Source organism: Syngnathus acus, chromosome 24, assembly GCF_901709675.1.
Source record: "Syngnathus acus chromosome 24, fSynAcu1.2, whole genome shotgun sequence".
NCBI classification, from domain to species: domain Eukaryota; kingdom Metazoa; phylum Chordata; class Actinopteri; order Syngnathiformes; family Syngnathidae; genus Syngnathus; species Syngnathus acus.
Window position 1 is genome coordinate 8,054,482 of NC_051108.1, and position 26,812 is coordinate 8,081,293.

The 26,812-nt window shown below is 45.9% G+C and overlaps 1 protein-coding gene across 7 annotated transcripts; it reads left to right on the forward strand.

The window, feature by feature from the left end:
• The first annotated feature begins 411 nt into the window (after window positions 1-411).
• Window positions 412-20,468, forward strand: mia3 (MIA SH3 domain ER export factor 3). 7 transcript variants are annotated; one of them, XR_005096721.1, is made up of 29 exons: window positions 412-594; window positions 1,792-1,925; window positions 3,260-3,346; window positions 3,457-5,569; window positions 5,691-6,029; window positions 6,121-6,251; window positions 9,149-9,280; window positions 9,419-9,440; window positions 9,520-9,608; window positions 9,683-9,760; window positions 9,846-9,956; window positions 10,046-10,117; window positions 10,250-10,354; window positions 10,487-10,609; window positions 10,686-10,773; window positions 10,851-10,903; window positions 10,990-11,080; window positions 11,160-11,298; window positions 11,370-11,532; window positions 11,599-11,634; window positions 11,726-11,793; window positions 11,906-11,991; window positions 12,121-12,234; window positions 12,556-12,600; window positions 12,676-12,722; window positions 13,197-13,417; window positions 13,465-13,466; window positions 13,632-13,641; window positions 20,458-20,468. XR_005096721.1 is itself a non-coding variant. In XM_037245534.1 (29 exons), exons 1-29 carry the CDS (start codon window positions 474-476, stop codon window positions 14,423-14,425), a joined length of 5,256 nt encoding a protein of 1,751 aa, XP_037101429.1. In that variant the 5' UTR covers window positions 413-473; the 3' UTR covers window positions 14,426-14,572. The 7 variants fall into 7 exon arrangements, 6 of the variants coding, with proteins under 6 accessions (XP_037101429.1, XP_037101428.1, XP_037101430.1 ...); XM_037245534.1 differs by lacking the exons at window positions 13,465-13,466; window positions 13,632-13,641; window positions 20,458-20,468 and adding exons at window positions 13,649-14,045; window positions 14,190-14,572 and having other exon boundaries at window positions 413-594; window positions 3,457-4,116; window positions 4,147-5,569; window positions 13,197-13,262; XM_037245533.1 differs by lacking the exons at window positions 13,465-13,466; window positions 13,632-13,641; window positions 20,458-20,468 and adding exons at window positions 13,649-14,045; window positions 14,190-14,572 and having other exon boundaries at window positions 413-594; window positions 13,197-13,262.
• The last annotated feature ends 6,344 nt before the right edge of the window (window positions 20,469-26,812 follow it).

The following is a 26,812-nucleotide window of genomic DNA, read 5'->3' on the forward strand; positions in this document are numbered from 1 at the left end:
CGCAATAAAGGACATATTATATAAATGTGGCAAATTAGTAAATTTAGATCTAAAACATGAACATACTGAAAGCATGTTATGCTCTGCGTTATAAGATTAATTTGGAGTTTATTTCAGGTCGGGGACAAGATTGGTAACAGTAAGGATTTTTTTTTAATGAAAGAAGGTATATTATTGACTTATGTAAACAAGTATTTAGTAGAATGTGATCAACCATCGGTAAGGGATTGTTACGTAACAAGGTGCATTTTTATGTTGTACCAGCCTGTTTCCCACAGATGGGTCAATCTCAAAACAATGTGCCCTTGGGGTACTCGTTGACTCATATGTGAGCAACTAAAGAATCCAAAGTGAAACCGGGCAGCATGCAGTGAAAACGGACCCGTGTTGACTACACCCAGCCGGATCTGATCTGCTTGCTGACGTGTCGCCTCCCATCTCAGTACTCCTACTCACCACTCAAACCTGCCAGCATGGCAGCAAAACACTTTTACCGAAAAGGCTTTTTATTACTTTTATTTAATTTTATCTCAACCGCCGCCTTGGAGAAGCGATTCTCCGATTTTAAGAGATGTGCCGACGAGGAGTGCAGCTGTAAGTTTTTTTTTCTGTTGATAGTTAACCAGAACCTCGGGCATGCATCTTCCATCCATCCCAAAGCAGCTAGCCATAAACTGAGCCTTATCTCTTGACCTCGACAGTCGATTTTTTGCGACTGTGATAACACGGTCTGCTGTTGTTTTATCTTTGCGACGACATTGCAAATGCTGGCCAGTTCGACAATGTTTGCTGATCCCTGGTAAAGGTTACTTGCAGCCTTCGTTGGCCGGTTTCCTGACGGCTCCGGCCTGCGTTAGCGGCTAATCGCTAATAGCACTATAAACAAATAACAAATACCTGGGCAAACGATGAGTAACAGCAGCTAATTTAAGCAATTTTTGTTTTTCTTTTAAACGATGTTATTAGGCATACCCGTGTTAACTTTCTTCATGTATTAGAGTTGTTAGCATCCATCCATCCATCCATTTTCTGAACCGCTTAGTCCCCACGGGGGTCGCGGGAGTGCTGGAGCCTATCCCAGCCGTCAACGGGCAGTAGGCGGGGGACACCCTGAACCGGTTGCCAGCCGATCGCAGGGCACACAGAGACAAACAACCATTTGCACTCGCACTCACACCTAGGGACAATTTGGAGTCTTCAATCGGCCTACCAAGCATGTTTTTGGGATGTGGGAGGAAACCGGAGTGCCCGGAGAAAACCCACGCGGGCCCGGGGAGAACATGCAAACTCCACACAGGGAGGGCCGGAGGTGGAATCGAACCCGCACCCTCCTAACTGTGAGGCGGACGTGCTACCCAGTGCGCCACCGAGCCGCAGTTGTTAGCATAACAAACTAAAATTCAGCAGAGAAAAAAACAAAACATTGAAAACATTCTAATGATTTATATATGTAAGTGTACAGAAGCAGTTTAAACATCAACTAGAAGTTCACTCCACAAACTTATACTGTTTATGGAAATCTCAGAAATCACTGTCCCAGTTCTACAAACACAGAAGCATAGCAGAGATCTCTAAACTGATATGCAGGGTCTACCTGAAGCGTTGACACAGGCAAAAATGCATATTTTCAAAAAATGACATTTTCTGCAGGGACCATGGTAAAATTATTATTGACTGCTTACAAACTAAGTCATAGTTTTACCAATGTGATGGATAAAATTTTCGTTTGTTTCATTCCCCAGGAATTAGATGAGGATTTGAGATACCCATAACTGTGTTTTCTTTTTCTAGTGCTTCTATGTCGTGGAAAAGCAGTGGAAGATTTCTCAGGACCGGACTGTCGGTTCTTGTCATTCAAGAAATCAGAAACTGTCTATGTATACTACAAATTGTCCGGCAGAAGGGCTGACATGTGGGCCGGGAGTGTGAGTATATTCTACTTTATGATTAAATTTGACCCTTCCCATGGGCTCACCACCTGTGGGAGAGGCCAAAGGGTGCAGAGTGAGCTGGGCGGCGGCCAAAGGCAGGGACCTTGGCGGTCCAATCCCTGGCTACAGAAGCTGGCTTTTGGGACATGGAAAGGAGCCCGAGCTGGTGTGCGAGGCAGAAAAGGTCCGACTAGACATGCCTCCACACACAGTTTGAGTTCTGGTACAAGTCCTCTTGAGAGGGGCTGGACTCTCTTCCACTCTGGAGTTGCCCACGGTGAGAGGCAGGTGTGGGCATAATTATTGCCCCTGGCTAGGTACCTGCACATTGCGGTTCACCCCGGTGAACGAGAGAGTAGCCTCCCTCCGCCTTCGGGTGGGGCGACAGGTTCTGGCTGTTGTCTGTGTCTATGCACCAAACGGCAGCTCAGAGTATCCACCCCGATCTGAACCCGAGCGGTGTTCTATTACTGGACTACTGTGCTCGACATGGATTGTCCATAATGAACACCATGTTCAAACATAAGGGTCTCCATGTGTGCACCTGGCACCAGGACACCCTCGGCAACATTTCGATGATCAACTTTGTGGTCGTGTCATCGGGTTTGTGGCCGCAAGTTTTGGACACTCGGGTGAAGAGAAAGGCGTAGCTGTCAACTGATCACCACCTGGTGGTGGGTTGGCTCAGAAGGTTGGGGAAGATGCCGGTTCGACCTGGCAGACCCAAACATACTGTGAGGGTCTGCTGGGGACGTCTGACAGAATCCCCTCTCAGAAAGAGCTTCAACTCCCACCTCCGGCAGAGCTTTTCCCACATCCCGGAGGAGGCGGGGGAGATTGAGTCCAAGTGGACCATGTTCCGTGCCTCCATTGTTGAGGCAGCCGACCGGAGCTGTGGCCCTATGGACACGAGCTATGGGTCGTGACCGAAAGAACAAGATCCCGGGTACAAGCGGCCGAACTGAATTTCCTCCGCAGGGTGTCCGGGCTCTCCCTTATAGATAGGGTGAGAAGCTCGGTCATCCGTGAGGGACTCAAAGTCGAGCCACTGCTCCTCCACGTTGAAAGGAGCCAGATGAGGTGACTCGGGCATTTCATTACGATGCCCCCTGGATGCCTCCCCGGGGAGATTTTCAGGGCATGTTCCACCGGCAGCAGACCCCAGGGATAGGTTGGGTAGTTTTGGGATGGATGGATGGATGGATGGATGGATGGATGGATGGATGGATGGATGGATGGCTGGATGGATGGATGGATGGACGGACGGATGGACGGATGGACGGACGGATGGAATTTGCACCAGAAATCTGTCAATCTCTTTGTCACAGGTTGGAAGTCAATTTGGTTATTTCCCAATGGACCTCTTGGCTGTCAACCATGTTTATACAGATAAAGAAGTTGAAGTTCCAACAGAGGTACAAGATGTTAAGATTGAACAATTCGCTATATTTTTTACATGATTTGTATTTGAGTTTGTTTAAAAAGCACGATGCTTCAAATCCATTTTCTTCTGTCTGCTTCACAGCAAACGGATTTTGTCTGTTTCGACACAGGATTTGACCAATTTCACAACTATGAGATAGATTCACTGTTGGGTTTTCCAACAGTGAAGAATTATGATGAAAATGAACAGAATTTTGTCAAAACCCAAGTTCCAGAGCATACTGCAAAAGACATAAACCGACCAGAGGAGGCGGCGATGAATGACAGTGAAATAGAAGCTGATGAAATTGGCAGGGACACAGATAATCAAAGTGCCTCTTTTCTTCAACTTGATATGGAAAAAGAATCTCATGAAGAAAAACTGCCTGATACAGAAGTTACACCCAACGACACCGACCATGCTGCTGATGACGGAATGAATGAGCAAATAACCACCAAAGAAATTTTTCTTGAAGATGCAGAGTCAGAGAAGCGAGATGTTCACAAAGAACACGAGGAGGAATCGCTACCCGAAAATGATCCTTTGTCGGAACACATTACAACCCCAACTTCTCAAGAAGAGACAATCTCTGAGTTAAAAACAACCTTTGGATCAACTTTTGATGCTGTCACCATAGATGCTGAAGCCACCATGAAAGTTACGCCTTATGAACAAGAGGATAATGAATTTCTTGAAGATCATTCTGATCAACATGGTGATACCTATGAGGCAAAACCAACTCTGTTGCTTTCTTCTTCAGAGGGAAAAGCTGACACTTCCATGATTGCACAGGATGACAAATCAAAACCTGATGATGAAAAGGTTAAGGTTGTATCAAAACTTTTTGGTGATGGTGTTTCTAATGAAGCAATCAATTCAGAAGAAGACTCAGAGGACGAAACATTTCTTAGTCATGAGGAACCACCAAAAGACGCAGCACCAAAAAATGTCCATCCAGTTGGAGATTCACCTGATTCCAATTTAGAACTTCCTACATATACTGAGGAGCCAGAGAACCTAGTATTCCATCCAGGGTCACTAAATTCTCATTCCGATGATCCTGGAGATCACGCAAAGTCAGAGAACTCAGAGAACCTAGTATTCCATCCAGGGTCACTAGATTCTCATTCCGAAGATCCTGGAGATCACGCAGAGCCAGAGAACTCAGATCAAATCCTTACAGATACACCACATTCTCTTGATCCAAGAGAATCAGTGGTTGAGGAACTATTGTTTGATCTTGAAGATGATGATGCTGGTGGTCTAGCGAATAAACATGAGGAAACTCGAGCTGAACAGCCGAAACCTACTGATGAAACGGTACATACATTTGATTCTGTATTGCACAGGGTAGCCCAAGCGGAATTACACAGGAAATTACCAGATGGACATAATTTGGAGAAAGAGGTGACCGAGGATGAAGAAAAACATGACAACAGCATTGTAATGGAGGATGACTTGAAAGAAGTTTCCCGTGAAAATAAAATTGAAATACGTAAAGAAATAATCCAACCTGAAAAAAACAGAGAGGTGTCTTTAGAGGAGATTGAGTCATTTAGCGAGCTGAACAATATAGCAGCAAGAGATGATGTCCTGCCCCAAGAGTCACATATTAATGATGAAGCGCTTCATGTGAAGGAGAAGAACACGGAGATGGATGAGAATAAATATGAGGAAAGAGAAGACTTATTTGAAGATGAAAATGCACTTTCGTTCTCTCAGTCATACGACGCAGACACTGTGAACGCCTCGCCGACGACATGTCCACATGTTACCTCGAGTCCTGAGCTGGTGTACAGCGACAGCGTCCTGAGGCTGACTCTGCTGCAGGGTTATTACACTGAAGAGAAGATGCTGCGTTTCCAGAAGTTTCTGGGACTCAAGAATCTCTACAAAGTGGAGTCCATGTTCTCCAACATGGACACTGAGTTACAAGCTACTCGTCTTGCACATTCAGGGACGGTGCAAGACCTCGAAGAGGCACTTGAGGGCATCTTTGAAACTTCGGAAAATACCATCCTAGATGAAATTGAGAAGATTCTGGATAGTCGGCACTCAAAATATGACGATGAGCAGCGGATGGGTCTGATAGATGACGAAACACAAATACTGGATGACTTCCAGGAGCTGGCATTTAATCTAAGACAGAAATATTCTGCAGCAAGCGACAGCACAACTTTGGTGGAAGAGAAGATAGAAGTTAATAATGACCAGGGTATGCGTGTATTTTTTACTATGGTTTTGTGGGGGATTATATTTGTCATAATACGCAAGAAGGGTTTAATACTTACTTGCCTTAACTCGATTCTAAATTGCCCATGTTTTTTTTTTTTCAGTCATTGCAAACAAACCAGACATGAGCGGCAAAGATGATTTGCCTCACATTGATGAAGTTGAGAAGAAACCCGACATGTCATTGTTGGAGAGTGATGATAACCGTACAGTAACCGATCTTGAGAAAGACCCCGTGGGGATTGATAGAGAACCGGAGATCAGCTTGGACGAAGAGCATACTACACCGGCTATGAGTGTGGGGGAAGATGGCGGACACTTCAATAAAAACAAAGAAAACCAGCCAAGTTTCAGCGTGTCAGAGGAGATGCAGAAGTTTCCTCAAGCTGCTTTGGAGAGTCCCTTGGACAAGGGCCTTGGGGAAGTGGAGCACGCACCCTCAGGTTGGTCATCCAAACAACTTCAAGAGGAATTTTGTGTTAGAGTTTGTCTTTGAAACACTCTCTAATTTTTTTTTTTCTTTCTATATATAAGGGTCTTTGGAATCCATCAAGCCTCTGTCTGAATTTCCTGAGAAAGAAGTGGGATTGCTCTCAGATGTGGTCACGTTTCTGGGTTGTGCAGCTACAGTTGTCAAGGCAAAAGTTGCAGAGTGGACTGTTCTTGTAAGTGATGAAGCTAAAAATATGTTTGTTTGCTTTGAAGCTGCTAAAGGAACAACATGATTTGGATACAATTATTTTGTAATCCCCGTTTGGTCAGTTCACGAACCATTTAATGACATACAGTGGAGCCTCGGTTTTCGAACGTCCCAGTTCTCGAACAAATCGGTATTCGAACAAAAAATTCGAGATTTTTTTGCTTCGGATGTCGGACAGAATTTCGGTTGTCGAACCTCGCGTGATGAGCCGAGAGGACCCACATGCCAACTGACTCCGTTCGTTATTACATTCTCGTTACTCTGAGGATTGCATCAACTCTAATCATGCCTCCAAAGGAAGCAAGTGGGAGCAGTAAAGCCATCCTAAAACACAAAGACGCTCTTAAAGCAATGCGACAGTGAGCGCGCTGCGGATGCGCGATCGGACCAAATTAAGCTCCCTGCGCACTGAGGTCCACTTAAATTTTGGAAAGTACATCAGGACTTTAAAAATATTTTCTAAATTTCAGCGACGGCTCTGTCACAATAATGCGACCAGCACGGTGGAGTTGGGTGGTCGGCAACGCGCTACGGTTGCGTGTTCAGCGGTGCGCTACAGTTGCGCGATCGGACAAAAATGCGCAAATGAAAAAATGCTTAAAAAAGGCGGGTTTTTTGCTTGGAACGGATTAAATTTGTTTCCATTATTTGTAATGAGAAAACATGATTCGGAATTGGAACGATTCATTTCTCGAACAGCCTTCTGGAACGGATTGTGGTCGAAAACCGAGGCTCCACTGTACTTATAACAAAACACTAAAAGTACTTTTTAAATATGAGTAGCAAGTTAAGCATAGATGTTATTTTGTGGTTGAACAATTACCGTATTTATTCTAATTATCGTCCAGGGCAATAATTAGAGAAGGTTTATGTCCAACGGGGGGTGGGCGATTAATAGAGAACACTTTTTGTCCGAACGCCAAGGGGCACTGAAATGGGCGATATGTATATTTTCCTTATGTAGTATGCAATACCTGCATCTCACTGGTGTTCTTAACACTAGAACAGCGGCTGTTTTGATCTACCTCTAACAGCGGGGTGCGTCAATTGACGCTCCATCATTTGCGACACGTTACCGTCGCACATCACTTGTTGCGCACGTCATGTTATCGCGATCGTCTTGTTCGAGCGCACGCCCCGATAACGTAATTGTGTGAGGATATTGTAGCGGAGTGACGAGTGTAGTTGTATCATAGTTTATGGAGAAAAACAATTTAAAAGGGACATTCAACGTGCTGTCAAATCGGTCATATATAAACTTGCGCAATGACGTCGGCATGCGGTCGCGGAGGAAAACGTAAGTTTTGGGGGGAATTTTTAGCAGCATGGGCGATAATTAGAGGTATCAATGTTTTTTATTTATGTCATCGCTAACACACACTGGGGGATTATTAGAATATGGGCGATAATTAGAATAAATACGGTATGTTTTGCTGTTGTGCAGTGATGTCAAATAATACATCCAAAGAAGAGTTAGTCTTACCTGAGGCACCTGTGCGTTCAAAAAAGTTAAGTTAAAATTAGGGGCCCAATGATCGTCTCACACACATCTGGATGTGGTGAAATTTGTCCTCTGCATTTAACCCACCCCTGTGTGATTTTGATCCATCCCCGAGGGGAGAGGGGAGCAGTGAGCAGCAGCGGTGCTGCGCTCAGGAACCATTTGGTGATCTAATCCCCCAATTCCAACCCTTAATACTGCGTGCTAAGCAGTGAGGCAATGGGTCCCATTTTTATAGTCTTTGGTATGACCCGGCCGGGGTTTGAACCCACAACCTTCCAGTCTCAGGGCGGACACTCTATCGATTTGGTTTTTAACAGCATTGTTCGATTGAATCAATATAAGTATATTTTGTCATGTTCCACTCGTTACTCGCATAAACTTAAAGCGAAGAATCAACGATCGTAAATCAGACCAAGTTCCGAGTTATCGTGAACGTCTCATGTGTCCCCGCCCCCTTTTTGTTGACTGGCAGTGCAAGGCTGAAGTTCAACACAGCCGGTGCTTAGCTGGTTGCTAGCAGAAACGCAGAGGCTTGTTTTGGCATGGATAGACATCTTGACACTCATTCATATACCTATGTTTTTGTTTGTTTATTTTATTTTAATCTTGCTTCGGGTCTGTGTTGCTTTTCGGAACAGAACCTGTCCAGGTCTGCTTGCCAGCTTCCCCACTACGTGTTCGGTGTTAATTACCGTTAGCCCAACTGCTGCTTCCCATTTCATTTTTTGCAGTCGTTTCCATTTAATATTTTTCTCCACATTGTATCCATTTGTATTTAATTCACACACGTCGGCCTGCAACGTTGCTTGTTTTGTCGCACCATTGACGTCCCATGTTCATCTAACCCGTTCATTAGCTAGCAAATGTCAAACTAGCTTACTTGGCTTATTATAAGGAATAAAGAGCGACATGCTAATAAGACGTCCTCTCATGGAACTCGAGCATGTATACGTGTTTTTTTTAGAGGAACTTCAACATGTAAGTATTTTGTAAAAAGCATAGCATATGCCCATGTCGATGATGTACTGATGCGCTGACGTGTTTAAAAGCATAGGAATTGCTTAAGCGTGTTCAACCCCTCCTCCATCGCTAATGATTTACACAACGGGGAACGTAACTGAATTACTCACTTCTGTTGTTTATTTTAGGTCGTAGATATGCACCATAGCCAACGCTCATTATTGTTTTTTTGGAAGGGGGCAAACCATCTTTAGTTTGATGGCATTTTACCTGTGCAATTTATCAGTTAACGTTTCATGATTTTCTTTGGTGTATATTCAGTCCACTTCCTCAGGCCTTTACAACCCATTCCTCTTTTTAGTCCCCTAAACTGCATGGTTGTGTGTGTTTGTCCTCAGATGATTTCACTACTGCCAGAAGAGTGGAAGCCTGAGGAAACCTTGTTTGGCTGTCCGTGGCAGGCTGTCATTATCACTGCTGTGGTTGGCTTACTGACCTTTATCATCTTCTTCTGGAAAACTGTGCTAGTGGTAAGTGTTTAACCAACGTTAGTGTTCAGCACTGTGTGTACAGTACAATATTTACATTTGATATATATCCTCACTGAACAGTAGTGTTCCCAGCATGGTTGTGTTGCCAAGAATCCACTGACTTTAATTGCTTTGCAGGTAAAAAGAAGAGAATATCTTGGTAAGTTTTTCATTCACAAGAAAGTCAAACAATGATTATATTGAAGTCATTTTTGGTTAACTGATATATTTCCTTTAAGTGGATGAAAAGCAACTGGACGAACAAATCCAAGCACTTAAAAAAGAGAAGAATGACGCACTGACCCGAATGAATGAACTCCAGAAACAGGTAAACTTAGAGTGAAATGGTAACATGCTTCAGCAAAATAGCTTGTTACGTCTTGTATATATCTCCTAAAACAGACTGAAGAGCTGAAAGAAACCCAAAAGGACTCTGTAGAGACTGTTAATTGTGCATTGAAAAACAAGCAAAAATTGGAGGTAATGTTTTACACCCAATATTAGATGCAATAAATATAAATATATCATGATTGTACTTCTACATCCATTTTTCTACTTTTTGTAGAGTCAAATTTTGGAGGCTGAAAAAAGATATGAGCGCATGGTAGAGGAAAAGAAGACCTGCCAAAAACTGCTTGATGAAGAAAAAGAAAATTCACTGCAAATTGGAAATCGGGTGTGTTATTTTTTGGGGGTTATCATTCATTTTTCATGAATTATAAACTGTCTTGTGTGATTCACTCTGAAAACTGCTGTCTTGAACAGCTTAAAAAATTGGAGAAGTCAAACGAGAAGCTCGAGCTGAGCAGAAAAAAAGCTCAGGAAGCTTTAGCTAAGGTACAAATGATTACATAATCTTTTGACCGCAATTGATTTCAAGAGGTCTATTAATAAATGGTGTGTGTGTGTGTGTGTGTCTGTGTGTGTCTGTGTGCGTGCGTGCGTGCGCGACCCCCCCCCCCCCCCCAGACAACTGTCCTCTTGGATGAGGCTAAGATCCGAGAAGATGCACGCAGTGTTCAGCACAGATCTCTTGCAAAGGAGTATGCGGGGCTTAAAGACGAAAATAAAAATGTAAGAACTTTTTGTGTCTGTGTGTAAGCAATGTGAGCAAAATTGATGACAATATTAAAGATGAGATGACATGTAACCCCTCAGATGGTGGATGCATTCTGAATGTTTTTTTGTTGTTTTTCCTCCCTCTAGCTTAAAGGAACCATGAAAGATTGGGAGGACAAACATACAGCGCTGAGCGAGCAGATTAAAGTATACCAGAAGGCTCAGAAAGAGTTGGAGGACTCCGTGGTGCTCAAAGATCACAATGTGGAGGTCTGCACTTTTGTTAGATGCCTGTTGGGGATATTGCATCAAATTTTCAGCTCACACAAAACGCTTCTCATGGCAGGTTTTGTCCGAACTCCTGGCAGACCTTGACGCCTGCGAGTTGCAAAAAAGCAACGGCAAGGTATTGGTGAATGGCGAAGTAGCACCTGGTAAGTCCACTGACTTTTTCCAAATGATTTTTTTTTTTAATGCCGTGGTTTAAATGTCATTGTCATGGCTTGCACAGATAAGAAGACTGCAGTAAAGAACAGGATCAAACAGATGATGGACGTCTCCAGGGTAACAAGACTCAAATTCAACACAGCTCTGGCAGAATTACAAATAGTGTTTTTCTATAGTCCTAAACCATCATTGTCAAAATCCAGGTCCAGACCACACTCACGGTGATCGAAGAGGAGCGTGACCGCTTCATGTCCAAACTGCTTAATGAGGAAAAGAGTAGAAAGGCTCTGGAAGGTGCGTGGATCACGGGAACAGCAAGAAATGTCATTGCGGAGAACAATGTCGTAGAGTGTGCGACCTTGTTGTGCCGCAGAAAAGCATCAGGAGCTCGAACATAACATTGCGACGCTCAAAAGTGAGAAGAGCCACGTGGAAAGCCAATTCAAAGTCCTCCAGCAGAAGAATGAAATCATGGTGGAAATGTACCAGCAAAAGGAAAACGCTCTGCAACAGTAAGATGACATGTCAGTGTGAACACTTAAGCCGAGCTTTTCTCAACATTTCGCTTCCGCTGACACGGCAGGAGGCTCACCAAGGAGGAGCTCGAGCGCCGCTGCAAAGAGGACATGCTGTCCAAGGTGGGAGGCAAAGCCGTGGAGGCCGAGGAGCAAGTCAAAGTTCTGCGTCAGCGCATTAATGAGATGGAAGAGCAGATGAAGAAGACTGAAGAAGTCTATAAGGAGCAGGTAAGACTCACCTATCTAAGAAGAGCTGTATTTTCACACTAAGAGTTGACATTTTTTGTTTTTAAGATAAAAGAACAGGAAAACAAGACTCACTCTAACTGGGTAAGATGGACAAATCTTGCGTGTTTCGTGTTGTGAATTTTATTTATTTATTTCAGGTGAATGCGTGTTTAGTGTCGTGAATTTATTTCAGGTGAACGCTCGCAACGCAGAGCGGGCTTTGAATCAAGAGAAGCTTGAATCCTCCAAGCTGCGTGAGAAGTCAGTCGACCCCGTGGACTGAAAAGATGAATTTTATTAGATTTCTTTTTAGCAGTGTTAATATGGCAGGATGGAAAAAGTTGACCTACTTTTATTGCGTCCTCCCTCACAGGTTGGCTGCACTGACCTCACAGCTGAATGAGCGACGAGCGCCTCTCTTTAGACCAAACTCGGGACAAGCTGCTGGTCCTCGCCAAGGTGAGCGCATGTTTCTCATCTCATCGTGTTGCTTTATTATTTATTGCCTGGAGCTCATCTTTAGGCTTAATTATAAAGTGGAGGCATTTGTTTTGTTCTCACGGTAAAAGACTGGTTTGATCACAACAGGCGATTCATACGGGCCCTCCCCAGTGAGTGGGGGGGCGCCATCCCCCCCATTAATGATTGAGGGTCCCAGGCGCCCTCCCTCGGCCCCAGTGGGGCGAAGAATTGATCCGTACGGTGAGTTTATTGGGTTCCTTTTGCCGACGATTTACCCGCCACCTCGTCCACTTGAGTCGCCTCCTCAAATTCTTTTTGGTCTTTCCCACTCTTCAATTCCTCGTTTTAGTTGTTCATGTCCTCCTGGGGCACCTTCAACTTTAACTCTTCCATTTCCTCAACCCTTTAAGACTTGGGTTCTGATTTCCACTTGCTTGTTTCATCTTACTTTTGAAGTACTTGTAATTCTTTCCTCTTTCCCTCCATAAGGAACAGCTTCATCTACTGCAGTGGGTTTCTTCTTCACTCACGTCTTTGCATCATTTCTTTGTCACCCCTCAGGTCCTCGCCCGCCATCAGACCCACACAGTCGTTATCCTGGGATGGGTAAGACTTGCTTTTGCTTGGTAAACCTCTAACGTAAGCTATTGCCAAACGTTTGTCTTTCTTCTTCCTTGTTAGACATGTCGGGCCCGCGCAGTTCATCACCTGCCAACATGGATGGTTCTGTGAGTCACACATTATTTTCATACAGTCCTCCCCTTGGTGTGTCTTGTTTATTGTTTATAATGTGGATGGGCATAATACATCGAATATGAATACTTTTGGAGGGAGAAAGAAAGGGTTTGTCAAACACAAAGAAATCTGTTTATTAACATTCTTACATTTGTGTACACTGTGTAATATAATAGGAATAAAAATTAAATTAGTCATGTCTGAAGATGGACAGGAACATTTGCGTTACAATACTGCTATTTAGTGGTGATTGCTGGAATTCTGCATTCAGCTCAATGTTTGCCATATTGATAATTCATAAATGGATAGTGAATATAGTGAGGCTCCCTTGGCAGACAAAGTACAGCAGTTTGTTAGGATAGTTAGATTTGAAATTTAATCTCTTCTAAGGATAGTGAGATCAGGAAAGTGTAATTTTGCGCCTGTCCCTACCTTGACTTGTTTTTGTACATGTCCTTGCTGTGAAGGAGACTCAAGAAGTAGATCCACACACAAAAGGCGAGGCTGAGGCCTCCAAAGAGGCTGCGGAGTCAGTGAGTAAAGAGGCCTGTCTTTTGGTCTCAGTGTGAAGGGGTATGCAAGAGGCCCCTCCCCCTTGTCTAACCTTAACTGGATTTTGCTTAACACCTGACACAACCACGACAAGCCGCAGTCTCATGACCATGGTGCTCATTTTTCCTATTTATCAGTGACTTGGCTGTGGCTTTTTATTGGGATTACTGTATTCTCAAGTAGTGGTCTCAGTCATAGGAGGTTTTTGATGCAATTACACAATTTAAAACACAAGCATCTTTTAGAACTCTCGTAAACTCAGGACCTCTCTAACTTGCCGGCCACTATTTGAGGAGCTACAGTAAATAATAATGTCCCTTGAGCACATCAAATGGATCTCCATCGGCAAGCTTGTTGTCTGTCGCAGGGTCCCGGATCCTTTCTAGCATCACCCATCAGGGACTCGCCGGGCTCCTTGAGTCAAGGACCGCCGCCACCTGGTCCCGGACTCCATGATCCACCCTTCCCTACAGGACCTCACAGCCGTTTGCCACCCGGTGGTCCCTACAGACCTTCGAGACCACCCCTCTACCATCCAGCACCTGGACCCCATGGTCCTCCAAATGCGCTTCTCGGGCCTCCGCTATCTGCCAACGGACCCCCGGGTATGTCGCTGTCTGGGCCGATGGGGGGAGACTTTGGGCCTCGCCCCGCCAACGGACACTCATTCCACCCTGGGCCAGGACATGTCATCCATCCTCGGGGTCCTCCCCCACCGCCGTTCCGTCCGCCTCCAGGCCATCATTTTGGGCTGATGCCACATGGTAGGTTCTGATAGTTTGTGTCCTGTTCACAGGATTTACACACACGCACGTAAACAATTCTGCATGCTTGACCTGCAGTTATGAATCGAACCATAAGTTTCTGTTTTAGTCTGGCATTGTTGTAGCCTACTGCCTTCTTTGCAGGTCCACGCGGGCTTATGGGTCCACCCCCACCATTCCCTCATGACATGCGCTTCCTAGGACCGCGCGAGCACAGCGGGCCCCCAGCGGACCTGCCTCCGGTTGTACCGCCCAATCCGGGTCACAGCGAAGCCTTGGGTCAGCCTCCAGCCGGTGCCCCTCGTGGCTCGGTGGGAGGGCCGCCCCCGAAGCGGGAGGCCTCTCAGGACTCAGCGAGGCCGGCCATGGTCGAGCCTTAAAAAAAAAAAAAAAAAATGAAAAATGCTACAGACTGTTGCAGTTTACTTGAACACTCCCCACAACCATGTCATGTTAAACACAATTAAGTTCATATATACCACGACTTTCATATTTCAGCCTTGTAATAAAAAATTAAATGCTATTTAGAAGACATGGTCCTTAAATCAAAACATTATCAGTAATTGTATGGAAAATTCCACTTCGGAACTTCTTTTTGAATATATCTTACTGTGCAATAATTCACTGTATGTCAGTGTTTGTCGTTATATATATATGTATATATATGTATATATATGTATATGTGTATATATGTATATATATGTATATGTGTATATATGTATATATATGTATATGTCAAAGTCAGCTTTATTGTCAATCCCTTCATATGCCAAGACACACAAAGAAACCGAAATTCCGTTTCCTCCATCCCGTGTGTGTGTGTGTGTGTGTGTGTGTGTGTGTGTGTGTGTGTGTGTGTGTGTGTGTGTGTGTGTGTGTGTGTGTGTGTGTGTGTGTGTGTGTGTGTGTGTGTGTGTGTGTGTGTGTGTGTGTGTGTGTGTGTGTGTGTGTGTGTGTGTGTGTGTGTGTGTGTGTGTGTGTGTGTGTGTGTGTGTGTGTGTGTGTGTGTGTGTGTGTGTGTGTGTGTGTGTGTGTGTGTGTGTGTGTGTGTGTGTGTGTGTGTGTGTGTGTGTGTGTGTGTGTGTGTGTGTGTGTGTGTGCGTGTGTGCGTGTGCGTGTGCGTGTGCGTGTGCGTGTGCGTGTGCGTGTGCGTGTGCGTGTGCGTGTGCGCGTGTGCGCGTGTGCGCGTGTGCGCGTGTGCGCGTGCGCGCGTGCGCGCGTGGAGGTGTATATATGTGTGTGTGTATATATATATATATATATGTGTGTGTGTGTGTGTATATATATATGTATGTGTGTATGTACAGTGCCTTGCGAAAGTATTCGGCCCCCTTGAACCTTTCAACATTTCGCGACATTTCAGGCTTCAAACATAAAGACATAAAAGTTTAATTTTTTGTCAAGAATCAACAAGTGGGACACATTCGTGAAGTGGAACGAAATTTATTGGATAATTTAAACTTTTTTTAACAAATAAAAAACTGAAAAGTGGGGCGTGCAATATTATTCGGCCCCCTTGCGCTAATACTTTGTAGCGCCACCTTTTGCTGCAATTACAGCTGCAAGTCGCTTGGGGTATGTCTCTATCAGTTTTGCACATCGAGAGACTGGAATTCTTGCCCATTCTTCCTTGCAAAACAGCTCGAGCTCAGTGAGGTTGGATGGAGAGCGTTTGTGAACAGCAGTCTTCAGCTCTTTCCACAGATTCTCGATTGGATTCAGGTCTGGACTTTGACTTGGCCATTCTAACACCTTAGACTTAGACTTAGACAGAACTTTATTGTCATTTTGTCAACACTAGGTGTGTACAAAACGAAATTTCGTTGCATACGGCTTTCAGCAATGTAGAGGTATTTCGGCTGGTTAAAAAAAAAGTGACATTCTATATAAAAATATGAGATAAGATAATTATAAAGTACAAAGTGCAGCAGTGATAAAGTATGTGAACAGTGCAGGAGACAAAAACAGTATTTACAAGTGTGCAGAGGAATGCTACGTTTGAATGTTCAGCAGTCTGACGACAGCAGGGAAAAAACTATTGCAGAACCTGGTGGACCTGCAGCGGATGCTGCGAAACCTCTTCCCAGAGGGCAGCAGGGAGAACAGTCCATGGTGGGGGTGTGATGGGTCACTGATAATATTTCGGGCTCGGGACACGCAGCGCTGGGATGACAAGTCCTGAATGGAGGGAAGAGGAGCCCCGATGATCCTCTCTGCTGTCCTCACCACTCTCCTCAGGTTCTTCCAATCGGAGGCGCTGCAACCTCCACACCACACCGAGAGACAGCTTGTCAGAATGCTCTCTATGGTGCTTCGGTAGAACGTCCTCATGATGGGTGGGGGCAGGTGGGCTCTCCTCATCCTCCGCAGGAAGTACAAGCGCTTCTGTGCCCTCTTGACCAGTGTTGTGGTGTTCACAGTCCAGGTGAGGTCGTCTGTGATGTGGACTCCCAGGAATTTAGTGCTGCTGACCACCTCCACAGCTGAGCTGTTGATGATCAGTGGAGCGTGGTGAGGCTGGTTCTTCCTGAAGTCGACGATGATCTCCTTCGTCTTCTCCACATTCAGGATCAGGCTATTTTCTCTGCACCAGCCCACCAACTGCTCCACCTCCTCTCTGTAGTCCAGGTCGTTGTTGTCCCTGATGAGGCCCACCACCGTTGTGTCGTCTGCAAACTTCACGATGTGATTGGTGGTGAACCTGGGGGCGCAGTCGTGTGTCATCAGGGTGAACAGCAGGGGGCTCAGGACGCAGCCCTGAGGGGAGCCTGTGCTGAGGGTGATGACATCGGAGGTGTTCTGTCCGACCCGGACTGACTGAGGTCTGTTGGTGAGGAAGTCTAGCAGCCAGTTCCGAAGGGGGGTGCTGAAGCCCAGGTGTTCCAGTTTTTCCACCAGATGTTGTGGAATGATGGTATTAAACGCTGAGCTGAAGTCCAGGAACAGCAACCGCACGTGGGTGTTCCTCTCCTCCAGGTGAGCCAGGCTCAGGTGAAGAACGGAGGAGATGGCATCCTCAGTGGAGCGGTTCTGCCGGTAGGCAAACTGGAACGGATCGAATGTTGGGGGGAGTCTGGAGACGATGTGATCTTTGAGCAGCCTTTCGAAGCACTTCATCATGATGGGAGTCAGTGCCACAGGTCTGTAGTCATTCCATGAGGTGATTTGAGGTTTCTTCGGCACCGGAATGATGGAGGCAGCCTTGAAGCACACTGGCACTTTGGCTTGGTCCAGCGAGATGTTAAAAATGTCTGTGATGACACCAGCCAGCTGGCCTGCACATTCCTTGAACACCCGCCCAGGTATGTTGTCGGGGCCTGGGGCCTTACGTGGGTTGACTCTTCTCAGAGTCTTCCACACGTCGGCTGAGTCAAGGCAGAGGACCTCCTCTTCCTGGTGGGGAACAGTTTTAACTGCCGGAGTGCTGTTTAGTGCCTCAAAACGCCCAAAGAAGTTATTTAGACCGTTTAGGAAGTCAGCATCAACCTCACCCACCGGGGGGGAGGGTGAGTTGTAGTCCGTGATCGCCCGTATGCCTTGCCACATACTCCTGGTGTTATTGGCGTCGTGGAAAAAATCCTGAATTTTCCGACTGTGGCTTCGCTTCGCTAGCCTGATGGCACGGTTCAAGTTGGCTCTCGCTGTCCTCAGTGCCTCCTTGTCGCCAGACTTGAAGGCTGAGTTCCGTGCTCGTAGCATATGACGTACATCCTCAGTCATCCAGGGTCGTTGGTTGGCTCGGGTGATGATGTTCTTAGTGGTGCTGACGTCCTCGGAGCATTTGTTGATGTAGGCTGACACAGTCATGGCGTACTCATCAATGTTGATCTGATTGTCATATGTTGCTGCTGATTTGAACATGTCCCAGTCAGAGCACTCAAAGCAGTCCTGGAGTGCCTCCATGGCCCCCTCAGACCACACCCTCACCTGCTTCACTGTGGGTTTTGCTCTGATCAGCAGGGGCCTGTATGCAGGGGTTAGCATAACAGATAGGTGGTCTGAAGAGCCGAGGTGGGGGCGGGGGGCTGCTCTGAATGCATCCTTTATATTGGTGTAAACCAAGTCCAGAGTGTTCTCTCCCCGAGTTGGAAAATCCACGTGTTGGTAAAAATGAGGGAGAATAGTCTTCATGCTAGCCTGGTTGAAGTCCCCAGCAATGATGAAAACCCCCTCTGTGTGCGTGGATTGCAGCTCACTGATCGTCCGATAGAGAACCCTCATGGCCTCTTTAGTGTTAGCGCTAGGAGGCACGTACACAGCCGTGATGCTAACAACAGTAAACTCTCTGGGCAGGTAGAAGGGTCTACAGTTAACAGTCAAAAGCTCGATGTCCGAAGAGCAGAAGCTGGCGACAGATCTAGCATTTTTGCACCAGTTGTTGTTGATGTAGACACACAGCCCACCTCCTCGGGATTTACCGCTTAGCTCGCTGTTTCTGTCGGCGCGGAATGTAGCGAGCCCCTCCAGGCTAACGGCGTTGTCCGGCATTGATGAGTTCAGCCATGTCTCCGTCAGGATGAGAGCGCAGCAGTTCCTAACTTCCCTCTTTGAAGAGAGTTCCAGTTTTAGATGGTCCATTTTATTATCCAGTGAGCGGACGTTGGAGAGGAAGATGGATGGAAGCGGCGGTTTGTAGGGGTTAGCTCTCAGCTTAGCCGTTAGCCCACCTCGACAGCCGCGCTTTCGCCGCCGGTCACACCGCCTACGCTTACTCCTCCTCCGGCGTGTGCTGCCCGGCGAGCCCGCTGCGTCGTGAGCTCCTGGGGCTAGCGCCCTAAGCACTCCGAGGCTACGCAAACAGACCAGGGTAGTTGTGGCTACGAGTCCGAAAACACTCGATGACCGTACCTCCAGCAGGCGCTGGCGATCGTACACTACTCTACTGGATGGATGAACTAAACTTTGTGTTGTTTGTAGTGTCCTAGGCGACATATTTTGTGAATATCCCCGTAGATTGCTGAGACGCGTAGCGGCCGCGGCCGACTGGGGCGCCGCCATCTTGGAGTTGCCCCGGAAACCCCTGTTCCCTCTGGTTCCGTCCAACCAGCGCTCGTCACTATGGTTGCTCCTGGATACCTCTATTTGTGAACCAATCCATTGTAGATTTGGCTTTATGTTTTGGATCATTGTCCTGTTGGAAGATAAATCTCCGTCCCAGTCTCAGGTCTTTTGCAGACTCAACAGGTTTTCTTCCAGAATGGTCCTGTATTTGGCTCCATCCATCTTCCCATCCATTTTAGCCATCTTCCCTGTCCCTGCTGAAGAAAAGCAGGCCCAAACCATGATGATGCCACCACCATTTTTGACAGTGGGGATGGTGTGTTCAGGGTGATGAGCTGTGTTGCTTTTACGCCAAACATATCGTTTTGCATTGTGGCCAAAAAGTTCGATTTTGGTTTCATCTGACCAGAGCACCTTCTTCCACATGTTTGGTGTGTCTCCCAGGTGGCTTGTGGCAAACTTTAAACGAGACTTTTTATGGATATCTTTGAGAAATGGCTTTCTTCTTGCCACTCTTCCATAAAAGCCAGATTTGTGCAGTGCACGACTGATTGTTGTCCTATGGACAGACTCTCCCACCTCAGCTGTAGTTATCTGCAGTTCATCCAGAGTGATCATGGGCTTCTTGGCTGCATCTCTGATCAGTCTTCTCCTTGTTTGAGATGAAAGTTTGGAGGGACGGCCGGGTCTTGGTAGAGTTGCAGTGGTCTGATACTCCTTCCATTTCAATATAATTGCTTGCACAGTGCTCCTTGAGAAGTTTAAAGCTTGGGAAATCTTTTTGTATCCAAATCCGGCTTTAAACTTCTCCACAACAGTATCTCGGACCTGCCTGGTGTGTTCCTTTGTCTTCATGGTTCTCTCTGCGCTTTAAACAGAACCCTGAGACTATCAAAGAGCAGGTGCATTTATACGGAGACTTGATTACACACAGGAGCATTCTATTTATCATCATCAGTCATTTAGGACAACATTGGATCATTCAAAGATCCTCACTGAACTTCTGGAGTGAGTTTGCTGCACTGAAAGTAAAGGGGCCGAATAATATTGCACGCCCCACTTTTCAGCTTTTTATTTGTTAAAAAAGTTTAAATTATCCAATAAATTTCGTTCCACTTCACGATTGTGTCCCACTTGTTGATTCTTGACAAAAAATTAAAATTTTACATCTTTATGTTTGAAGCCTGAAATGTGGCGAAATGTTGAAAAGTTCAAGGGGGCCGAATACTTTCGCAAGGCACTGTATGTATGTATGTGTATGTATGTATGTGTATGTATATATATGTATATATGTATGTATGTATGTATGTTTATACATATATTTACATATATATATATATATATAAACAGCTTTTTAAAAGGTTTTTAAATGTCATTTCCTGTGGAAATTATTTTTTAAAAGCGGGAATAGAGAGGTTTAAGCTTCCAGCATTTCAGACTCAAACCACAATTTTTCTCAAAATTTTTCCTCTGGGGCTGACTAAAGCAAATGTGTAATTTGATGGCCAGATGTATAACTTATTTTACTATGTTGGTAGGAACCTTTTAATAATAAAAAATGCAAAAATTGTTGGTCTTACAGAGTCTTTGCTGTAACTGAGGATGCTCAAATCAGCAAAAATAGTTCAAGAAATTACTAAAAATAAATCTGGCAATTTTCAAATTACTGCCAAGATTTATCTTTTTTCATTTATATTATATTTATAATATATATATTTATATTATTTATAATGCAAGCTTTCTCTCCATTATGTGCACACTCGCAGTGGTCACACGAGTGTACCATCTGAAAGGAAGATGCCTTCTTGGGGAGTGTAGATATGAAAATGAAATGAACATGGCATGTGTTCAGCAATTAACAAATCTGAATTAACTTTACAGGAGGGCTAAATGAAATAAAACAAGTTAATTTGCTATTAAGTGGCCTGCTCGTTCCTCAGACAAGAGGAGTTTGTCGGAATGTTGTCGGGAGTGCATACAGGTATGTGGAGTCAACACACCCACCCAAGCATCATTTTGACTTGTACTGAGATTTTTCCACATTGGAGTATGATTCTAAATCCACACCTCTAGAGGTTAATTGTTTTAATTTCCATCGTTCATTGTTATTTTCTTAACACGTTCGGACTATGGAAAGAGTAAAATTGAACATTGAATATCATATTGTCAAGTGTATTAAAATGACATTAAAAAAATCTCTTCAGTTTATTAGAAAATAATATATGTCAGTCTTATGAGTCCAGGCACACATCACATTTTTACACATACGTAGTTACTGCATCTTCATCAGTTAGTGTATCTTACACTTCATATAGAATCCTGGATGTTTAGGAAAAATAAAATATGAAAATCAAGTATTGCAATCAAAATGAGTGAAGACCATCACATAAAAGTGACATCAATTATTTTTCAAATTAAGAAACGTAATTCTACATCCCGAATAACATGTAAGCCTTTTGGCATCCATTTTGACCCCTCCCACTCTCGCAGCAAGTGAGCTTGAGGCGGAGACGTATTTTGTGCATAAACGTGACACTCCAATTACCGTAATTTTCGGACTATAAGTCGCACCGGAGTATAAGTCGCACCAGCCATAAAATGCCCAAAAAAGTGAAAAAAACCCATATATATGTATATAAATCGCTCCTGAGTATAAGTCGCCCCCCCACCCAAACTATGAAAAAAAACCGCGACTTATAGTCCGAAAATTACGGTAAGCTTTGCGACAAAGGCCATCACATATCTGTTATTATTACTCTACAAATGCCACCTGACATGGGCAGAAAATAAAGGTCAAAGACACTAGAGTGAATGAAAAACTGCACCACTTAATCTAAATGTCATTACAATCCCCACCGTGAGGTGGGGGCACTAAATGTTGCATTAATTAATTATGTTTATATGTGTCACTTTTGTCAAATAGCTGCCAAATGTCAAAACTCTGAAAAACCTGATATCAACTCTGAAATATTTATGTTCTGTTCCTATGTTCATCCTCAATCAATTGCCCAAATACTTTTGAAAAACAGAAGCATAAAATGGCTGTGATTCCTAAATGGGAGAAAAATCTTGAACAAGATATTCAAATTAATTACTACTTTTAGAAATTATTTTTATTTATAGGATCTTGAACAAGATGTTCAAATTAATTACTACTTTTAAAAAATATATTTTTGATAAGCAGTCTGTTGTATTTTAATTTGCAGTAATGATTTTATTTTAATGTAATTATTTTTTAAATATTGCGTACAATATTTTACATATGATGGATTGTTGATGTTAGTAATTTTGTTAATATACAATTTGGTGACAGGTCCCATCTTGTATGTATGGATTAATTAATTGAAGGGGTAGGTAAAAGTAACAAAAAATTCTGCAAGCCCAAATTCCACGGTCAAGCTTAACGTTCGCTACACGAGTCGACTTTTGGGCAGCGTGTTTTGTGCACTTCTGTTTCAAGGTCTAAAAGTGCAAACAGAGATAGTTGAGCACTTCATATTGACACAACCTCACCGCGTGAAAGTCTTCCAAATAGTCCACACACAGTTTGAAACATCCATCCATTCATCCATCTTCTTCCGCTTATCCGGGGTCAGGTCGCGGGGGCAGCAGCTTTAGGAGGGACTCCCAGACTTCCCTCTCCCCAGCCACTTCATCCAGCTCGTCCCAGGGGGATCCCAACGTGTTCCCAGGCCAGCTGAGAGACATAGTCTCTACAGCGCGTCCTGGGTCGTCCCCAAGGTCTCCTACCGGTGGGACATGCCCGGAACACCTCCCCAGGGAGGCGTCCAGGAGGCATCCTGATGAGATGCCCGAGGCACCTCATCTAGCTCCTTTCAATGTGGAGGAGTAGCGACTCTACTCCGAGTCTCTCCCAGATGACCGGGCTTCTCACCCTATCTCTAAGGGAGAGCCCGGACACCCTGCGGAGGAAACTCATTTCGGGTGCTTGTATCCGGGATCTCGTTCTTTCGGTCACGACCCATAGCTCGTGACCATAGGTGAGGGTAGGAGCGTAAATCGACCGGTAAATTGAGAGCTTTGCCTTTTGGCTCAGCTCTCTCTTCACCACGACGGACCGGTACAGAGTCCGCATTACTGCCGACGCTGCACCGATCCACCTGTCGATCTCGCGCTCCATCCTCCCCTCACTTGTGAACAAGACCCCAAGATACTTGAACTCCTCCACTTGGGGCAGGATCTCATCCCCGATCCGGAGAGGGCATTCCACCCTTTTCCGACCGAGGACCATGGACTCGGATTTGGAGGTACTGACACTCATCCCGACCGCTTCACACTCGGCTGCGAACCGCTCCAGTGAGAGCTGGAGATCACGGCCTGAAGAAGCCAACAGCACCACGTCGTCTGCAAAAAGCAGAGACGCGATGCTGAGGTCCCCAAACCGGACCCCCTTAACGCCTCGGCTGCGCCTAGAAATTCTGTCCATAAAAATTATGAACAGAATCGGTGACAAAGGGCAGCCTTGGCGGAGTCCAACCCTCACTGGGAACAAATCCGACTTACTGCCGGAAATGCGGACCAAACTCTGGCATCGGTGATACAGGGACCGAACCGCCCTTATCAGTTGGCTCGGCACCCCGTACTCCCGAAGCACCCTCCACAGAACCTCCCGAGGGACACGGTCGAACGCCTTCTCCAAGTCCACAAAACACATGTGGACTGGTTGGGCGAACTCCCATGCACCCTCGAGGATCCTGCCGAGGCTGTAGAGCTGGTCCACTGTTCCATGGCCAGGACGAAAGCCACACTGCTCCTCCTGAATCCGAGGTTCGACCTTCCGACGGCCCCTCCTCTCCAGCACCCCTGAATAGACCTTACCAGGGAGGCTGAGGAGTGTGATTCCCCTGTAATTGGAACACACCCTCCGGTCCCCCTTCTTAAAGTGGGGAACCACCACCCCAGTCTGCCAATCCAGAGGTACTGTCCCCGATGTCCACACAATGTTGTAGAGGCGTGTCAGCCATGACAGCCCCACAACATCCAGAGCCTTTAAGAACTCCGGGCGAATCTCATCCACCCCCGGGGCCTTGCCACCGAGGAGTTTTTTAACTACCTCAGTGACTTCGACCCCAGAGATTGGAGAGTCCGTCTCAGAATCTCCAGGCCCTGCTTCCACAATGGAAGGCGTGTAGGTGGAATTGAGGAGGTCTTTGAAGTATTCTCCCCACCGACTCACGACGTCCCGAGTCGAGGTCAGCAGCACGCCATCCCCATTGTAAACAGTATTGACGTTGCACTGCTTCCCCCTCCTGAGACGCCGGATGGTGGACCAGAATTTCCTCGAAGCCGTCCGGAAGTCATTCTCCATGGCCTCGCCAAACTCCTCCCACGCCTGGGTTTTTGCCTCAGCAACCGCCGAAGCCGCGTTCCGCTTGGCCATCCGGTACCTGTCAGCTGCCTCTGGAGTCCCGCAGACCAAAACGGCCCGATAGGACTCCTTCTTCAGCTTGACGGCATCCCTTACCGCCGGTGTCCACCAGCGGGTTCGGGGATTGCCGCCACAACAGGCACCAACGACCTTACGGCCACAGGTCCGGTCGGCCGCCTCAACAATGGAGGCGCGGAACATGGTCCACTCGGACTCAATGTCCCCCGCCTCCCCCGGGACGTGGGAAAAGCGTGGGAGTTGAAGCTCTTCCTGACAGGGGATTCTGCCAGACGTTCCCAGCAGACCCTCACAGAGCGTTTGGGTCTGCCAGGTCGGACCGGCATCTTCCCTCACCATCGGAACCAACCCACCACCAGGTGGTGATCAGTTTACAGCTCCGCCCCTCTCTTCGCCCGAGTGTCCAAAACATGTGGCCGCAAATCCGATGACACGACTACAAAGTCGATCATCGAACTGCAACCTAGGGTGTCCTGGTGCCAAGTGCACACGTGGACACCCTTATGTTTGAACATGGTGTTCATTATAGAAAATCCATGTCGAGCACAGAAGTCCAATAATAGAACACCGCTCGGGTTTAGATCTGGGGGGCCGTTCCTCCCAATCACGCCCTTCCAGGTCTCACTGTCATTGCCCACGTGAGCATTGACGTCACCCACTAGAACAATGGAGTCCCTAGAAGGAGCGCTCTCCAGCACTTCCTCCAGGGACTCCAAGAAGGGTGGGTACTCTGAGCTGCCGTTTGGTGCATAGACCCAAACAACAGTCAGGACCCGTCCCCCCCACCCGTTCACCGGGGTGAACCCCAATGTGCAGGTGCCTCTCACCGTGGGCAACTCCAGAGTGGAAGAGAGTCCAGCCCCTCTCGAGAGGGCTTGTACCGGAGCCCAACCTGTGTGTGGAGGCAAGTCCGACTATGTCTAGTCGGAACTTTTCTGCCTCGCACACCAGCTCGGGCTCCTTTCCTGCCATTCCATATCCCAAGAGCCAGCTTCTGCAGCCCGGGATCGGACCGCCAAGGTCCCTGCCTTTGGCCGCCGCCCAGCTTACACTGCACCTGACCCCTTTGGCCCCTCCCACAGGTGGTGAGCCCATGGGAAGGGGTTTGAAACAATGAAAGAAAAAAAAAAATGGGGGAAATGTTACGTTGGGTTCCCTTTACTCTTGAAATGATCAAGGAGGAAAAAAATACCGTATTTTTTGGACTAAAGGTTGCTCAGAATATAGGTCACATTAGCCATAAAATGCACAATAACGTGAAAAAAAACATATATAAGTCGCTCCGGAGTATAAGTCGCATTTTGGGGGAAATTTATTCGACAAAATCCAACACCAAGAACAGACATTAACGAGCAACAACAGGCTAAACGATAGGTATGCTAACGTGACATACACACAAACAAAGAGCTGAGAACGGGCCTGACGTAACATTCAGAGTTATTTAAATAACTATTACATAAATAACACGTTTATAAAACCATCTGTGTCACTCCAATTCATTAAATCCATCGATTGTCCTTTATGTCAACAATGCTGGCCGGGTGTGCGCCGCTGACGGCGGTTGCACTTCAAAATATTCCACAGGCCCATATAACGATATATAAATTATATATCAAATGACTATTACATAAGCAATAATATTATCAAACCATCTGTGTCACTCCAAATCATTAAATCCATCGATCGTCCTTTATGTCAACAATGCCAGCCGGGTGAGAGCCGCTGACGGCGCTTGCACTTCAAAATATTCCACAGGCTCATATAACAATATATAAATTATATATCAAATAACTATTATATAAGCAATAATATTATCAAACCATCTGTGTCACTCCAAATCATTAAATCCATCGATCAAATTCCTCGTCGTTTGTCAACAACGCCGCGCGTGCGCCCTGACGTCAGCCTCGTCGTTATTCCACAGATCTAGTATATAACTATATTGTAGCGTTAACAAAGTACAAGGAAAGACGTGGGTTTGGTAAACGGCTCTTTATTTAACAAAACAAGAGTTCAACGAGCCAACAACTGAACTGTAATGATAAAAACATATACAAGTTGCTACACGAAATAAAATATATCAAATAACTATAACATAAATAGTTAACCGCCACACGGCCCCAAGCACCGGTGTGGACTTCCAGGCGTGTGGCGGCGTGGACTTCCATCCCCGGTGGTGGCACTTCCAGCCACAGAGGTGGAAGAGAGCACCATAGAATAGGACCGGACGTGCGTAAAAGCCATGTCCGAGCCCCATCCACCGTCCCCGGACAGCCACCCGGCCGAGCGCCGGCCCCCGACTTCCATCCACGGAGGTGAAAGAGAGCTCCGTAGAGTAGGACCAGGCATGCGTAAAAGC

Coding starts and splice junctions, on each gene's coding strand:
- mia3 (XM_037245533.1), top strand. CDS start 474: ATGGCAGCAAAACACTTTTACCGAAAAGGCTTTTTATTACTTTTATTT. Junction 11,081..11,159: donor GAGTAGAAAGGCTCTGGAAG/GTGCGTGGATCA, acceptor GTTGTGCCGCAG/AAAAGCATCAGGAGCTCGAA. Junction 11,794..11,905: donor TCCTCCAAGCTGCGTGAGAA/GTCAGTCGACCC, acceptor CCTCCCTCACAG/GTTGGCTGCACTGACCTCAC.